The 17,981-nt window shown below is 39.2% G+C and overlaps 1 protein-coding gene across 1 annotated transcript; it reads left to right on the top strand.

The window, feature by feature from the left end:
• MAT1A (methionine adenosyltransferase 1A) lies at window positions 1-17,043 on the top strand. The gene is made up of 9 exons (XM_010400883.4): window positions 1-329; window positions 6,974-7,051; window positions 7,558-7,680; window positions 9,373-9,485; window positions 11,064-11,207; window positions 11,894-12,112; window positions 15,020-15,202; window positions 15,693-15,826; window positions 16,280-17,043. Exons 1-9 carry the CDS (start codon window positions 236-238, stop codon window positions 16,380-16,382), a joined length of 1,191 nt encoding a protein of 396 aa, XP_010399185.3. The 5' UTR covers window positions 1-235; the 3' UTR covers window positions 16,383-17,043.
• The last annotated feature ends 938 nt before the right edge of the window (window positions 17,044-17,981 follow it).

Below are 17,981 nucleotides of genomic sequence, written 5' to 3'. Positions count from 1 at the left end.
CTGACAGATCAGGCTAGGTAGGGATACAGACTCCAGGCACATGCATACTCTTTGCTTGCAGGCACGGATGCGAGCACATGCTGCTTTCACACACTGAAATTCAAGTTAGCCGAAGAGATAATAAGTGAAGACAGCAGTAGTCCTGCTGATAAAGAGCCTTCTTAAACAGAGGGCACCAAAGGTAGAGCTCTTCAACCATTGTTTATAATAATCCACCAGGAAAAGCATCACAACCATGAATGGGCCGGTGGATGGTTTATGTGATTACACGCTGGATGATGAAGGTGCTTTCATGTTCACCTCGGAGTCTGTGGGAGAAGGACATCCAGGTAAGAAGGCAGCTCTGGTAAAAGTGTAAAAAGTATAATATTTTCATTTGAGGTGTTTTAAAAGCCTAAAGAAGCATTCACCTGCTGTTAATCTTACTAGAGAAATTATTTGTAACAGGGTGCTTTTTCTACTTTATTTCTACTGGACTTTGTCCATACAGGCTATAAAACTGCTGTAACTAGAGTTACAAGAGTAACTCAACAAGAGTTCATGTGCTTTTGCAGAGTCTGTGTCCAACTGAGGAAAGCAGTGAGGTTTATGGTTGCTGCTCCTTCTTCATCTAAATTTCTTTCAGTATTCCTGTGGAGACACTATCTCTGGCAGACTCAAGTTTCGCATATGGATAAGAATGCATAGCTTGCTTCTCAAGTTCCATATCTTTATGGGCCTTGTGAAACTGTCCTGCACATATGGAGTGCTCTAAGACTGTCACCCATGACAGGAATATCCCTAAGTAGCCTGTTTCAGAGCCTTTTTTTAGTGGTCCCAGCAGCTGTAGATGGCAAAGGCACCGGTTTGCCCCCTACCTCCCGCCCCTTTCCATCATCTGATGCAATATATGGAATTGCTGAAGCAAATAGTGGACAGTTATTTGCTAAACTTTATGTATGGTCAGCAGAGATTAGTTCAATGTTATTGAAAACAAATATCCATCCACCATAAACATATACCTTATGTCAACAGCAACTGTTCCCTCAAATGAGGCCAGGGGACAATGGGCTGTTTGATGTCCTGAAAAGTGTATTTGTTTTAGAAGCAGATTTGGTGGCCTGCACTTTTTGCTGTAATAAGGCTTTTCAGGTCTGTATTCATGTTATGTGAGTAAATCATAAATGGGTGGAATGATTTTATAGCAGAGGATAAAAACGTCAGCAATGAATTCTTCTACAGTTCCAATACTCTTCTATATTAACTTATTAGTTCAGATCAAATCCATGGCTGACGCAATTGAGTACATCTCCATCAATGTGAGGGCAACTACATCAGGTTAAACCAGTTGGGGTTCTTTCTGATGTAACACAGTCAGAAAATGACAACCAGAATTTGTCCTTGGAACATGTGTCCTGTGTTGAATTTATATATAATTACACCCAGTGTCTGTAGTGCTACGTAGTTTCATGGGAAAAATAACGTAATAACAGTGTGGTAGTTTTACATGGATGATGTTATTTCCAAAGACAACTGGTCACAATTTATGCTACTCTAATCATTATTTTTTAATCATCTTGGGGCAATAATAGGGAAGTCTCAGAGCAGAGAGAGTTCAACTGAGTCCCCAGATTTAACTTTATCCCTTGGTTTCTTTTCTTTACCAGTTCTCTCTTTATACTGTTTCTTGTTTTAGAATTTGGCCAATTTTTTAGTTCTTATTCACATTCCCTTCTTTATTTCCAAACCCTCTAGTGGCCCTCAGTAGCTTTCTTTTAAGCCCCATGAATATTTTTCTCCTGTGCTGAAATATTAAGCAGGCCCTTAAGAAACACAGTTACCACTTGGGTGTATCTGCAGCTTCTCTTGCCTGGCAGAGGTTGCTCGGTGTCTGGGTACTATGAGATGCTAAGTACCAGCCTGGGAGGTTTATTTCAGAGTGAGTGGAAAACTGAAATTTACCTGGATGTTTTCAAGGCTGTGGTGCTTATACTTTCTTAAACAGCCTAGATCTTAACATAGGGTACTGACAACTCAAATGCCTATGGCAAAGGGAAGATAGAGATTTTCCAGATCAAAGGAGGACAGGCTGGCAGTAAGTAACTCTGGGTTGTCCTCCAAATTCTTGTTCCTGAGCACCAGCAATGTATCTTAATCATCTCAGTGATAGCTCTGGCTCCTGACAGCAAATTGGTCACTCCTACATCCTGGCTAAACTCCCTTTTCCCCTCTGTGGTTTTGCACAAGAGGTGTAGACATGCCATTACGATTTTATCACCCAGGAAAATCTTGGCTATTTCTTAAAATGGGGGCCAGTGCCTGAGGCTGTAGTTGGGCTTCTGATGTTATCTGTAGCAATAGAATTTTATTGTGAGTTTTGATTTCCTCTGTTTATACAAAATGGATAATTTGCTTGTTCTTGATTATTTCTCTTCCGTATGTGATACTATAATTTTGCTAGAGGGCATTATGTGAAGTAAAGATCCTGAACCAGATCTTTGTCTGGTGGAAATTTGAATTGTTCTGATTATATTAGCTGAGTATTGAATGCTTTAATGGAGACCTTCTTAATGCACAAAGCAGGAGAAATTATATGCTTATTTATTTGAGTGTACTGAGAACTGCCTTATATCTGTGCAATGCCTAGAGCTGGGTGTCACTGAGAAGACCAGATTCCATAGAAGCAAGTAATAGCTGTCAATAATTAATACACAGGTATCACCTATGCTCCCCAAAGACATTATAGCAGACTGTTTATGCCATCTTCTTACTCCAGATTCTTCAAAATCCCTTGGGCATAACATTTGGGAATTCCTTTCAGGTCTTTAATCATTTAGTCATTTAGTGGTGTAAATTCCAAACTCTCTGAAGACTTCCACATGACTTCTTCCTTTCAATGTACTAATAAAAGCACACAGACAGTAGCACTATAAAGAGAACTTTTTTTCTTGGTAGCTGCTCCATTTTCCTTAGTCCAGTAGTGTCTGCCATGCTGCACAGGTTTCATGGTGCTTTGAAATGCATCGTGTGTTTCTCTGCCCCACAATGTCTTACAGATGTCAAACCACCAAGGAGTAATTCCTTCCCTTGTCTGGTGTGGCTTCAGGTGGAATTGGCTGCAAACTGACTGCCATTCAGATTTCCAGAAAGTGTCAAGGAATCTCTTTAAAAATATAGGAACAAACATCTTCTAAAAGCACCCTCATATTTTCAACCGTATAGAAAGCATATTTTTGTCTTGTAGATATTCACAGGGAGAAAAAAAAAAAACCAGAAAATTCAGATCTGTCCAGCAAGCTGATGCTTGTGTGTCTTATATCTAAGATTATATAGACTAAATGATATGCATAATACTTCAGTAAACTGTCCATTGAACAAGGAGAACAGATGTACAAGACATTTGAACACTGCTGATTTTGCGGCACCACTGCAGTTATTAACTAGAGCTCCTCAAGAGTTCTTTTAAATAGGAAGAATGTACAGCACAATTCAGTGCTGTAGTCTGAAGCCTTTGAAGTCTTTCCAGTGAAACTCTTGTTAGAAAGCTTATTTTTTGATGAATGCTTATGATAGGTATCTGCATTTCTTCCCTGTTTTAATTTTTTTTTTACCAGAAAACTGAGAATTGCTCAGTTTCTCATATTTTGAATATAAAAATTCACAGTCTAGTTTAATTCTTTTTCTGTTGATATAAATAATATATAATTAAAAATGCTGAATTTAATTTTGATGATCAAAGTTTTTGAAGAAAACCAACCTTGCCATTTCAAATGTTCAATGTTTATTACATTTACTACACCATCAAAACCAGAAGTGTGGCTGTACCTCTTTGTGTGCTTTGTGGAGCTTTTTCGAATTAAATTTTCAGTTTTTACTGCTGTGCATATTTTTTTTCTGTGTGTGGTGAGTCTGTGAATATGAATTCCTGTGAAGTCTCTGAGAACTTTTGCTAGGCTCTTACATACTCTAGATTCACATAACAAACTTAGGTCTAACCATCTGGAAAACTGTGAAGCTTCTTCTAATTATTTGAGATCACTTTTGTTGTTGAACACCTTCTTTACTTCCCAGTGTTACAGCTGGGGTTTTGAGTAGGGTTTATCATCAGCCTCCCTAGACTCATTTTATAGTTAGCAAGAGCTGTTTCCTGGCTAATTGGCATCTCTGCCATAAGGCTGGGCCTGTGGGATGATTGGATTTCATGAAAAGACTCATGGCTGTCTAATACTTTCCTGCTCAGTCATTTTAGATACCATTTTTGCAATATTCATTCCATTGGTTAGTAATTCAGTACATGAAGGTATGCATGAACTGAATTCTGACCTATTAATGTTTTTTTTAAGATTATAATGTCTCACCAGAGGTGTTCCATTATGCTTTCCCTGTTTCCAAAAAAGAAAGGAAAATAAAAAGGAAGAAAATAATGGACAAACTTAACCTCTCACACTTAGCAGATAATAAGAGAAATGGGACAGTTGAGATGAGAAATTTAAATAACAGAATGAAGGGTGCACAAAGCCTGCTAAGCATTGCTAAAAATAGAATGCCTGGTTTTATTTTACACCTGAGACCTTTACTAATAGACATGCCTTTAATTTAATGCATTAATCAGCCAATCATCCAGCTGGATTTCTCTTTCCAGTCTTGATAGATATTTCTATCTGGATTTGGAACTAGTTGCACTAGAACTGCTGGTTGTTGCACCAACAATCAGATATGACATGAATTATCAAACTGATTTGCCTCAGACTATTTTAATGTATGCTCCAAGTATAGTAGATTAAATTATTCTAATCTATTGTTTTAATTTATTAGAGTCTCACGTAGATTTTAAAGATCAGAAGGGATCCCCAAAACATAATCTGGTCTGACCTTCAGACATAGGCAATAATATTTCATGCAAGAATTCTTCAAACAAGCTAGTAAATGGCAGTTGAATTGCATTCATACCTTTTAAAAAGATAGTCAATTTTCATGTAGAAGTTTGAAGGGACAAGGAATCCTGTGTGCCTCTAGATGAATGATTTCCATGGCTCTCACCCTTTTCAGATTTTCCTTTTTGAATCTTCATCTGTCTCTTTTTAACTTTCATTTATCAACTGTAGTTACATTATTTCCCATCAGAAAAAAAACCCCCTTTTCTCTCAGCACAGTGTTTTTAGGTTCTTAGGCACTGCAATCACGGTGCCTACAGGGGTTTCCTCTGGTAGGTTGCCTTTCCTTCAGCCTTTCAGAACTAGATTGAGTTTGATTGATTTCATCCTGTAAGATAGACTTTTCTGATTTAGGGCATTTTTCTCGCTCTGTCCTAAACCTTCCCACAGCTTCTTAACACCCTTCTTGAGTGTTTTGGAAGGAATGCGTATAATATCCCTGTGTGTGCCATCCAGGGAACTTAGACATGTGGGGCAGTGGCATCTAATGCAGGTGAGACATGCTTCATGTGGAGCAAGGACAGCAATAAGGGTTGTTCATAGAAATTCTGGGCAGTGAAAGACAGATTACAAAACAGTCCCAGTCACTAGAGTTTGCTGCTGGGTATGGGACCTGCACTAAAATCCATTCTAACCCCAGCTGCTCTGTTGTCTCATTCAGGTAATCAAAATTTCATGTTGCCACCAGTATTTTTTGCATTTGTTCTTATTCCTTATAAAAATGAAAACTTTGAAGAGAGCAAGCAGAGATACATTTTAATCACTCCTACCACCTTTGTACCCAGGTTTGCTAAACAAGGTTCAGTTGGACATCTAATTAAATTGCAAAAATGGTGTCTGATTCCTGTTTGGTAATAATTGTCCCAAATTTAGTAATCCATGTACAGTTCTTGCAAGGCTGAAAGTTCCAATGCAGCCTACATTTGCTAATTGTCTTTTGTGTTCATTCTTTTTGTGTTGAAGGGGTGAGATGGGAGTGAATATGGGAGATAAGAGTGTCAGAATCACATTAGTTCTCCACTCTTTGATTTGTCCCTTTGATTAGCTAAATGAAAACAACTGAGAATTTATTTTGGCTTGAGCTTGAGTGTATTAAAAGTCTCTAATGGCAGACTCTTACAAAACATTGCTTTCCAACAGATTGTGTTGCACACGGCAAGGCAGGAGATTAATTTATTTTGCCACACAGCTTGTTGTGTCAAAATCTAAAAGCAGTACTAGACCATTTTTTTACAAACAATAAAATTAAATTATATAAGAAAATTTACCATTTTCATGTGGAAGACTTTGCTATGGGTGCTGCCGTTTTGTGTCCATTAGATTAGCTAGACTATTTGATTAAGATTCAGTATTTGTTTTAAAGATTAGAAAAGAAAGAAAGAAAAAGATAAAAGATTATTATGACAAACTTGAGCTGAAACCTTTGTATTTGGCATGTAACTAAAGATTTACCTCAAGCAAATGTCAGTTGGTAACCCCTTCTTGCTTCTTCTGTGTGTGTACTTCCTGCGCTGCCTTAGCTGGATTGCAGGGATTATTAGGAGGTGACATTGCTGGATGGTAGGAATCAGTGACAAAAAGCAACCCAAAACCCAGCCCTCCACTGAGCTATTAATCTAAGCACTTTCTCAGGCCTTACCACCAGTGTTGGTAAGGTACATTGTAACTTTCTGTTGGGGCCATGGAAGTTGGTGGTGGAACATCACCATTCCATTAGAACACCACTGGTTTGCAGTGCTGGTGGTGCTAGAGAAGGAGAAGGCTGGGAGTAAAACCTCTTAACCTCCCAGGTTATTCTGTGCATTACACTCTTGTTTCACACCTAAGTATAGAAAACTACAGGTAAAGTTGTAGTTAGTAAGTTTACACCAGTAAGTAATCTGTGCCTACTGAGTTTGCTGGAAAGATGTTTAATATGTCTTTCTATTTAGCTACCCTAGACATGCCAGTAATAAGCAATAAAATAATTCCTTTCTGAAATACCTACTGAAAGTGGTGGAAACAGTCCATGTTTTGTATTGAATGCTGTGGTTTTGAATCATAGCTTTGATGTCTTGCAGATAAAATCTGTGATCAAATCAGTGATGCTGTACTAGACGCCCATCTCAAACAGGACCCAAATGCCAAGGTTGCTTGTGGTAAGTTGTTTGATTCTTTGCTTTAAGTCATCACACAGTCTCATTCTTCTTTTAGGATGTTTGCAAAGACCTAGCTCATTTCAATCTCAAAAAAATGGCATAATAATTTCAATCTTCAAGAGAAGGAGAGATGAGAAGAAACAGTAAAAGTTTTTGTAAAGACTGAGGCCTAAACAGGCTGTAGAAGTGTAGAGCCATTGATTTCGTGTGTGGACTGAATTGTCCTGGAAGAAACAGATTTGCATATCACTGAATCATGCTCAGTGTTTTGACTTTCCCATTTGTAAATTGGACACACTAGTTTTTTCCTTGCTTTCAGACAGATAGTGGATACGAAAAGAATTTGTTATAGATGGAATTGTAATGCTAAAAATATGGATAGAAAGGATTTACACTGTATACACCCAATAGGTCTCTCAAAATCAGCATCATCACAAACACAGGTATTTGTCTTAGTGGGCTGGCTTATTCTGCTATTGTAATCCTGCTTTCATCTCTCTTTTCAGAGACAGTATGTAAGACAGGAATGGTGTTGCTCTGTGGGGAGATCACTTCTCGTGCTATTGTGGATTATCAGCGAGTTGTCCGAGATGCAATTAGACATATTGGCTATGATGATTCAGCTAAAGGTTGGTGGAAAAACTCATGAAATCATGGAAGAGCGAGCAATAGGCAACTGCAGAACAGGTCTGTCACCAGTCCCACACAGGGGCTTTAGCAAGCCTGATACAAACTGAATGTGCTGTGTGAAAGCTGCTTGCATGGTGCTACATGATACACTTTCTGCCTTTACCCCAGTAAGTAAAAACCTTTTGTTAGTTAAAACTGAATTGGGAGTAGGCAGAGTATACTTTGAACTGTGGTATTAGGCTACAATAATTAACTTCAACTTGAACCATAGAACCTACCACTCCTCCAAACTTGCAGGAACTTGACTCTTGGTTTTTCATTGGCAAGCTGATTGTTGCATCTTGGTGTGAAAGAGAGAGAACAAACCTAGTTCATTTCATTGTACCTTTGTATTTTTGTACTGCAGTAGCATCTGGAGTTCCCAGGTGTAAAGGTGGTTGTCACTGCCGGGTGCTCTGTTAGCTGTGAATAACTCCTTTTACACTGAACAGTGTGTGGTCCAGACCTAGGTTGTGAGATGTGCAAATGATAAAAAAGAAAAAAGGCTCTGAGTACCAGACACATTTCACTTTCTCATTTCCATGTATCTGTTTATACAGTAGAAATATTCAAAGTATTCTGTTACAGTGAAGCTTATCTTTTATTAAGAGTTTTTGATTTACAAGTTGTTTACTGCAGTCTTTCAATTGCAATTGAATTTGCAGGAGATTGTGGTGGGAGAATATTACAGCAGCTCAGCTGCAGGTTGCCTCCACCATCATGCAACAGCAGTGCTTTCAGAAAACACAGGCAAATCTAGTAGGTCATAAATCTCTTTTCATCCATACTGCCAACAGTGATGAGGGGAGAGTCAGTGATGCAGTAAAAAACAATTTCTAGAAGTTAAAAAAACCCTAAACAAAGCAATTACATACAGAAATATAATTTTCTTCTCTACGGAAAAGAGGGTGAAGAGCATTCAAGTGGATCATATGCATATGGACGTGTATATATGTTGTACTGGCTGAACATGAGTTTGGTCGGCAGCTGTCGGTAGCTACAGTTCTAGGAAAGGTTGGATTTGGAGAGAAGCAAGTTATTATTAATATGCCTAGGAACAGGTGGGAAATTTTGCCACAATCTTCTGAAAGTCCTTCAATTTCTTTTTAAAACCTTACTTTTGGTCTTTGAAAGTCATGTAAATTCCCATTTCCAGATTTGTTGTAAGACCTGAATCTGGTATTTTTCTGTTTGTGGTTCATGCAAAGTCCCATGAGATATTCAAGTACAGACACTGCTTTGCATGTATTACAAATAAAGTATCAGAGAGCAGAGTCTTCAGTTGCTGAAAATCTCAGCTTCTGGGAATTTATGTAGAGGACTTTATTACTATTCATTTGGGAGAGGTTCATTATTTACCTTTTTGACTATTCTGCAGTTGACAATTCATAATCTGAATTGGCTTGGCACAGGGAGAGAGTGCAAGAAAAAATAAGCAGTAACAAGCAAGAAAGGCAACACTATATATCCCATGCCACCCCAAAAAAAGGTTTCAAGGGTGGTATTGACAAAAATTTTACTGAAAATAGCAGTTAGGTTTTGAGTTCTGAATGTGGTATCCTTCAGAATAAAAATTTTGTCCTATGGTTCCATGTTACTTTCCTTAATTGTGACAGAAAAAGCTAATCACTGCTATTCTTTTTTCCAAATAGGCTTTGACTACAAGACTTGTAATGTTTTAGTGGCACTGGAACAGCAGTCACCTGATATTGCCCAAGGTGTTCATCTACACAGGAATGAAGAGGATGTTGGTGCTGGAGATCAGGTAGACATAGCATCACATCTAAAACACCAAAGCTGTTTTAATGGAAAAAGTTCACTCCATCTTATGCCCTATTTTGTATGTCAAAACCCGCGTCAAAATAATTTCCACACTTCTCTTTACCCCAGAATAAAACCCATAATTTTACTAAAACAGTTAGAGGTTCTTTGAGGGCAGACTTTTGCCTGGTGTTGTTTTAGCACCCAGGCAAATCAGGAGAGCTCTGGCAGTTTGTAGTAGCTGAGAAGGTTCCCTTTAGAACTTAGCAAAGGTTTTTTGCTTACATATTTCATGGTTTCATTGTGTAGCTTTAGGTTCATCAGACCATTCATCTTGCAGCCAGACTTGCCGTGTAACACGGAATAAACAAAGGATCTTTTCACATTCACAGAGCTGTTGAGATTTTGTACAGCAAAAAATTAGGTGATGTTTCATCTGCCCTCAGCATGAGTACAATAAATACCAGAGTACTTTTAATTCTCACTTATTCCCGGAGGCAGCTCTTGTAATAGGTGTTCCATGTAATTAAGGCTGTCCAAACTGCATTTCTCTGAGCTAAAGAACACATGTAGACATTTATGGTGTGTTCCCAAGAGAAAGATACGAACATAAAAACTCCATAATGTGATTGATGCCTTATGAGTGAATTTAACATTTACTAGTTATCATTAAAAGTAATATCTAGTTTACAGCACTGCTGTTGAGAACTGTAAGTGCAGATATCAGAGTCCAGGAGACAAGCTAATATTTTTCAAAAAATCCCTTGAGGGCTAAATTAAAATGCTTTTCTGCTGTCAGGGAGGCATAATAATACATAAGATGAAAAGAGATCTGACTCTTTTTTGGCTCTTTGATGGCCTCACTTTCCATTTGATCAAAGTACCTTCCTGTCTTTTTTTCTTTTTTTTTTTTTTCCCACAACATACACTGGATGAGAAGAAAGAAAATGCTGCTAACTCTATTTAGCAAACGATAATCTGATGCAGGGAACATGAATGAATTATGAAAGTCATATATAACAGTATAAATACAAATATAATAGATAACAGTAGAAGCTGTGACTCTAAGCATGTGGCATTGAAAAATCTGAGGCAGGTGCCTTAAACTGTTGAAGGGTATGTCCTTCATGGAGTGCTCACATCCCGTTCCACTGAAATTTCAGATGTGAGCTGCAGTGTAAGTGTGCCTATATTCATACATAAAAGCCTCTGGAATGTTTCCAGGCTAAAAAAACCATCTTTCTTATGACAGAATAGTCCTGAAATGTTTTCTCTGGCAGATTTTTTTTTATTTTCTGTGAAAGAATCTGGTTTTTACACAGAAATGTCTTCATTTTTGTCCAGGTTTCCAGCTCAACATGTAAGCCTTCAGGCTAGTGAAAAAATTCTAGGAACATGGTTTGTTTCTCATTACACTGTGACATGTTGGAGCCTGATCTGAGTTTTGGATCCTTGCACTGTGATGTAAAACAGTAGAAAGTAAACCCGAGGATACTGCTGACTCTTTTCTTCAGATGAAATCTCATTACCTTTGGTTGTGGTGCCTTTAACAGTGATTGAAGTACGTTCTCTCCTCCTGCAGGGTTTGATGTTTGGTTATGCAACAGATGAGACAGAAGAATGCATGCCCCTAACAATTATTCTTGCTCATAAATTGAACGCCAGGTTAGCAGAGCTGAGGCGTAGCGGAGAACTCCCTTGGCTGAGGCCTGACTCTAAGACACAGGTAAATACTGCAAGGGATTGTCCAGAGAGTTGAAAACCAACACCTTTTCTTTCCAGAAATATTGAGTATTTTTGAAGATATCAGTTGATGTGTTTCAGCCTATCAGGATAACCTACAAGTAGCAGATAAAGCTTTTCCACTGCTTGTGACCTGTCTCCTTGACTGTTGGAAAATGGTTAACTTGCATCAGAGCACTTCACCACCTCCCAGTGAAGAGACATTTAACCCTTCAGAACTAAGTGGTGTGTGCTCATTGGAAAAGTGACAGGGCATCCGAAGGATTTATTTGTATTTAGTGGTTCAGGCTGACATTTTCAAGATGCAATGAGAACATAAATTTCTGAGGCTTGGGAGTTTTGAAGGAAATCCCACCTGAAAGACATATTTTGGATGATTTCATAGAGAATCAGGTTGCCCACATTCAGTTGTGTTTTTTCTATTTTTTTTTTAATTTTTTGTCTTTAGCATAGCAAAAATGCTGTGCGAAAATAAGCTTCATTTCTCATACCCTGGCATCAGTGCGAGCAGTGATCCCTCTAATGTCAGCACTGACATTTTGCTACAGTTTTGCTTTTGGAATAGCCTATGTGGCATTTGATGAATACCTATTTGATACTATTTGATGAATAGTAATGTATTTTATAGCAACTTTGTTGTTTTCTCCCCATTGTCCCCGTGTGCCTCAGGTGACGGTTCAGTACATGCAGAAGAACGGAGCAGTGATCCCCGTGCGTGTTCACACCATTGTGATCTCTGTGCAGCACGATGAGAGCATTTCTCTGGATAACATGCGCAGGACCCTGAAGGAACGTGTGATCCAAGTTGTTGTCCCTGCAAAATACCTGGATGACAAAACTGTCTATCACCTTCAGCCCAGTGGACGTTTTGTCATTGGAGGGCCTCAGGTTTGTGCTGTATTGTTTTGGTGGTCTTACGAGCTTGTCTTTCACTGTGTGTGTCTTCAATGCTCAGGTTTTGGCATCTCTGTCCCAGGGTGTAAGGAGCAAGCTGCCCAGTGGAAGATTTTTCCTGCAGCTGGATGTGGGAGAAGGGCCCAGGGTTTCATGTGTCCTATGCCAAACTAACCTTTGAGGGCACGGTGATACGGTACTTGTGACCAGGCAGGCAAGTCTACATGCGATCTTCCATTGCATGTAGAGTGTGTAGCTCAATTCTGGGTCTCCTCAAACCCTCTGGGGACCAGCACTGAGTGAGACCTACAGCCCTTTCTCATGGGAAGCACTTCTTACAGAGAGATGGACAAGAGAAGCTTCACTTCTCTGACAGTGAACCTGGTTTTCAGATCTGCATAGCTCTCACTGTTCTGCCTGACACCACTAAGAGCTGAAGGTGTTCATTGGTCCTGAAAGTCAGTCCCAGTCATCCTGCAGTCACAGAGGTCAGGCAGAACTTCCACTCTCTGTAGGATCAGAAGCTCTGAGATCTAGTTTTTGAAAACAAATTTACCATTACCAATGTTTTAGTCTTCAGATACCTTCAGAACTATCACAACAAAATTTCAAAACTCCTTCCTGAAATTAGGTTCAATTTCACAACAAATCCAAGTAGACAGTGTTTTCCCTTTGTTTTTCAAATTCATTCACTTACTGGAATTTTCTAGAATTATATCTAAGGCACTCTGTCTTTTTTACATTAATGCCGTGTAACAACTAGGAAGGTGTTGAGATTCATCATTATAATTAATAATTCTACAAAAAATGCATTTTTGTGCAGTTGAATGGGTTGTATCACTGCAATTTTGTGTATCATTGACATCCTAGACTACGCACAAAAGGAGAGTTCAACCTGAGCTGTAACTTAGCATGAATGAACCAAGGCAGCAATCATAGCATACAAAAAGAAGGCAGGAAAATTTTTATGTGTGCAGTGAACTGCACCATTAAAAATGTAAATCTTTCAGAACTGCATCCATTTGAAAATGTACTACAGTTACACGTGATAAGCCAACCAGGACTACCCTTTCTACTCTTGTGCTGGAGCTCTGTTGCATATGTTTGCACACACAAACCGAGGCAAGTCACAGCATCCGTTTAAGCTTTTTAAACCTGGGCTAGGTTTACTCAGTATGGGCCAATCTACCTATGTGTCCATGACCTTCCAACTGCTATCATCACTTGTGCAATTTACAATGGCAATGCGGCAACCAGAAAATAACTATTTCTCTTCTTGACTTTAACAGCTTTAGCTTTCTGCTTATTTTTCAGAAGAGTGTTACTCAGTTTTATTTTTAACACAGCTAGTACAGGAGGCTGTTTTACCTCCAGCTCAGTTCATCTAAGGAAGATATGTGTATTTCACTTGGGATTTTCACCTTATGTTTTTGAATGTGGTGGGACCTTGAATTCTGGCTATGGCAAAATGAGTAGGTTTGCTGCTGTCATCATTTTCCTACCAGCAATACCTGCTGGTGAGATGAGGACAGACATTACAGCTCATCACAATGATGACTTCCATGTGCTTTATAAGTGCATTTGTACCTGTTCAGCACCTTTGAAACACGGAGTGTTTCTCTTGCCTTTCACATATCCATGTATTCCTCCTCCTCTGAGTTCTGCAGCCAAGTCATGGTGGTGCACAAGGTGTTCTCATTGCAACTGTCTGCACCATGAAAAATTAATGTTTGAGTCAAGCAGAAAAACCCTAGGACAGGTTCCTTTAAGACAGGTTCAGCTATTTAAAATTCAGATTTATGTCTCACTTCTTCCTTAGCAGAATGGAACAAACAGTGCCAAAGGTTTACTTCTGTGTATATGCACAGTCTTTCTAAGAAAAGCTTTGACTCTGCACTTTTGTTTGCCGTGCAAACATTCCAGCAGTTGAATTTTAGTGACATGATGTTCTGAGGCAAAGAATTTCAAATCTGCCTGCACAGGTGGCAGCGGAATTTAGAATTTGAACATATTTCCATTCACACCAGAAAGCTTAAGGATTTAGTAAATTGCAGGGATCAGACAATTAGTTCGGTGCTGATCAGCTAACCCCAATCAAATGAAAATATTAAGTATTTGTGAGGAGCAGTCAGGAGAGCTGTAGACAACCAGAATGTTATCTGTACTTCCTTACCTAATATTTCAGAATATTCATCTATAAATATCTGTTCTGAGAAGGAAGTAATCCTTTCTCAATTACCTATAACTGCCAAGTACTCCATACCTGTTGTGTACCCTTTAAGTTAGACTATAAATATTTTGGGGTTGGAAATGTGGTTTTTAGTACATACATGACACTCTCTGATACTGCACTGGAAGTGCTGGGTGCCAGTGTCCATGTAATGATGTGTAAGGTACCACTGACATACCTTTGACTGTAAATAAAGAATCTACTATTTAATATTCACGCAATTTGTGATTTTGACTAAAAGATATGAAAGCCTGGGTTGGGTTTTTTTCATATTTTAAACAGTGTGAAATCTCTCAATGGTTCTTATATGGCACATAGCTTTTTAGCAATATTCTGTAATTGGTTTGGATATCTAGTAGGTCCTTTCTAAACCAAAGTTTCCATATTGCCAGGGATTTTTTTTTTTTAACAGGCAGTGCATGCTCTAGCTACCGGGGTGTAAACGGGTTTGCTTGATTGACCAAATAAATTTGTGCATGGCTTGTGTTGAGAATCTGGCTTTAAAGAACAATTACAGCCACTGTTGTACCTTGGTGAGACAAGTTCATTCCTTCAGCTACCCCTGTGTGGTGAACTTACCCATTGCTGCAGTCTTCTGAAGGAATGCACAGCCTTGTTTGAGACTGATGATGAAATGGATGTGTAATGGACAACTTCTGTCACTGGGTCAGGGTGATGCTGGTGTCACTGGGAGGAAGATCATCGTTGACACCTACGGTGGCTGGGGAGCGCACGGCGGCGGGGCCTTCTCTGGCAAAGACTACACCAAGGTGGACAGGTCGGCCGCGTACGCAGCCCGCTGGGTGGCCAAGTCTCTGGTGAAGGCTGGGCTCTGTCGCCGTGTTCTGGTTCAGGTATGGCTTGCTAAGGATGTTGCTTTTCTCAAAAAGATTTTCCTTTTTCAGATTTTCCTCAACTACCCATCATACCAAACACTGTAGTAGAAGTGGTCTCGGTGATGGTTTTTTGAAGAAAGGAAGACTTGATGTGCTTGGTTTAAGACCCCTGTAATGTCACTAATAATCTGTTGGCTTCCTGAAACTGGAACTTTTCATTTAGCTTTCATTTTGTTGGCCATTTTTCTGGACATTTTGCCCTCAACCCTCTGACACTTACTGTCGTGGAAATGAGCATGGGGTGACTGAGCATGGGGTGACTGGGTAAATGCAGAGGCCTCAGCATTTTCAAAGTTTTCTCTTCTTTTTTCTACAAATACAGATTGTGCAAATATGAGAAGTGAAGGAGAGGCTTTAGTTTTCATAAGATGTTTCATAAATGAATGCTTTCTTCTGCTGCAACTGGTGCTGTGTTTGTCAGCTGACTAAAGTGCCTGTTTTCCCACAGGTTTCTTATGCCATTGGGGTTGCTCATCCACTGTCTATTTCACTGTTCACTTATGGAACTTCCCAAAAAACAGAGAAAGAGCTGCTGGACATTGTGCACAAAAACTTTGATCTTCGGCCTGGAGTCATTGTCAGGTAAAGAAACACACAGAGAGGAAAATACCCCAGTAGTCACATCCAAGAAATGATTTCTTGCAAAATCTTCAGCTGTTACTGAAGGTTTGGCTTTCTATAGTGTATGGAAGTCAAATAAAACAACTTTTGTATTCCAAGAACTTTAAGTTACTTTACTCTGAGAAAAAGGTATCTTTTGGTTTACAAAAGGAATTGGAGGTTATTTCATCTTTTCCATGACAATTAGTAATTCTCAGTAATAAGGCCGTTTCCTATAGCCCTAAAGTACATTACAGACATTTAAGTAGTCTTGTCACTTTGTCTCCATTGAACATATTCATTGGTATGCTTGCATCTCGAGAAAATACATGCTTGTCTAAGGATGTGGGATGGATACAACATCAGGATTTAATAGTAGTTATCATGAAGTATCATAATATGAAAATTTTTTGCTTCTTTTCATTATACACACAGGGATTTGGATCTGAAAAAGCCCATTTACCAGAAGACTGCGTGTTATGGTCACTTTGGAAGAGAGGAATTCTCATGGGAAGTGCCTAAAAAACTCGTGTTTTGACATTAATGACATGTCACCTTTTAAAAACAGAAAGGAAGACCACTAATGACAAGGATGCTTCTGAAAATCAAATTTGACAGCTTTATATTCAACAAAAGGAATTTTAGATTTTGAATGGAAAGAAAGAAAAGATTATTTTCTTGGAAATTGATTTTTTTTTAACCCTCAGTGTCTTTCATTATCTAAGATATAATGGACAGAGTCTGTTTTTTTAATCAGCATAAGACAACGAAATACAGTTTACTTTTAACTGCTGCTCTGTTGGTTCTTTCGATATAGACGAAGTGTGACTCAGGTACTCAAACCAATAGCTGAACCTCAAACCTTTGATGGGCAAAGGTGAAGATGACTTTCCCAGCTCTGACTAAAGATCAGCAGATCTGTTGCTTCTAATTAGACAATGGGAAATTCTGGGGTCCAATTTCCTTACTGGAGTTAGCATTGCATACAGCTGGGGGCTGCTTTGATGGGAGGTGGCTGAATATCACATAAATGTATCTTGGCCTCTTTTATAAAATATGCTAACATATATGTAATATTTAAATCACCTTCACTGCATATGTGCTGTTACTGTCGTGTTTCAATTACCTGCATTTTTGAAACATAAGTGCTCTCCTATGAAACAACAATCTTAGAATAAAAAGCTTTTTCCTACCATGTATGTAAATGTGTCTTTTTTTCCATGTTTTTTTTAATGTTGCTGTATGATGGTCCATCTCAATTCAGCTGCTTCTACTCTTGTAGTAATTTAGTTTACCAACATAATTGAATTTTGTTAGATTTTGGAATTGTTATATGAATTTCCCTGTTAATATGTGTATGATCACTCTTTAGTCCTCGTGATTAATGGAAACACAGTGAAAAAGTATTAGATTTTTATTTGTAACTCTTAGGTTTGTGCTATACAGTATTTTTTCATTATTTTTGCCCTCAAATATTGGGTTTATTGCATGGCTTTCTGTGTTGGATAGAATTTGGGAATAAAATATAGCTCAGAGAAATACGTGCAAAACTTCACCAAATGCACACAGCACGAGGTTACATCTGGCCCAGTGCCTTCCCCCCGGAGAGCTTGCCCTGGCTCAGAAAGTGTGCCCAGCTGTGGAGCGGGGCTGCGCCAGCACTCGGCTCCAGGGGTGGGACCAGCATCCCGTTATTCCTGCTGGAGCCAGCGCCCGCCTCTCCTCCGCACAGCTCGGGATGCTGCTGCGGGTGGGCGGGACAAGGACGTCTCTGTCTGTGCCCATGTATTGTCCCAGACAGTGGCAAACTACTCTTTCCAAATGCCTGTGGGTTAGGAACAGGTTTGTTTAAATTGGGAGGGTGTGAGACCACGTTTATCTTCTGTGATCAGTTTTGTTTGTCAGTTGGCAACAACTTAATCCTGCAATGCGAGGGTTGCCTGTGTATGGCCCCCAAGAGGGACTTGATGCTTCGTGGGTTAGCCAGCATTCTGATAAATCTACTCTGGAGAAGTACTGCCACCCCGTGTTTAACTTCTAAATAAATGTCTTCGTACAGTGCCTCCCGAATAGGTGTGGTGGTGGAGAGAGAGTGCCTGTGATGAACATTAAAGGAAAAGCTGCCATTTATTGCTTT

The sequence above is a fragment of the Corvus cornix genome, chromosome 6 (genome assembly GCF_000738735.6).
Source record: "Corvus cornix cornix isolate S_Up_H32 chromosome 6, ASM73873v5, whole genome shotgun sequence".
Lineage (NCBI taxonomy): Eukaryota > Metazoa > Chordata > Aves > Passeriformes > Corvidae > Corvus > Corvus cornix.
The sequence above is the reverse complement of the archived record's forward strand: the minus strand, read 5'-3'. Positions and strand labels throughout refer to the sequence as shown.

Bases quoted from the DNA above. Each gene is read 5' to 3' on its own strand.
- MAT1A (XM_010400883.4), top strand. From the start codon at position 236: ATGAATGGGCCGGTGGATGGTTTATGTGATTACACGCTGGATGATGAA. The intron at 12,113-15,019 runs GTTTGTGCTGTA...TCACTGGGTCAG, and splicing joins TTGTCATTGGAGGGCCTCAG to GGTGATGCTGGTGTCACTGG. The intron at 15,827-16,279 runs GTAAAGAAACAC...TTATACACACAG, and splicing joins CGGCCTGGAGTCATTGTCAG to GGATTTGGATCTGAAAAAGC.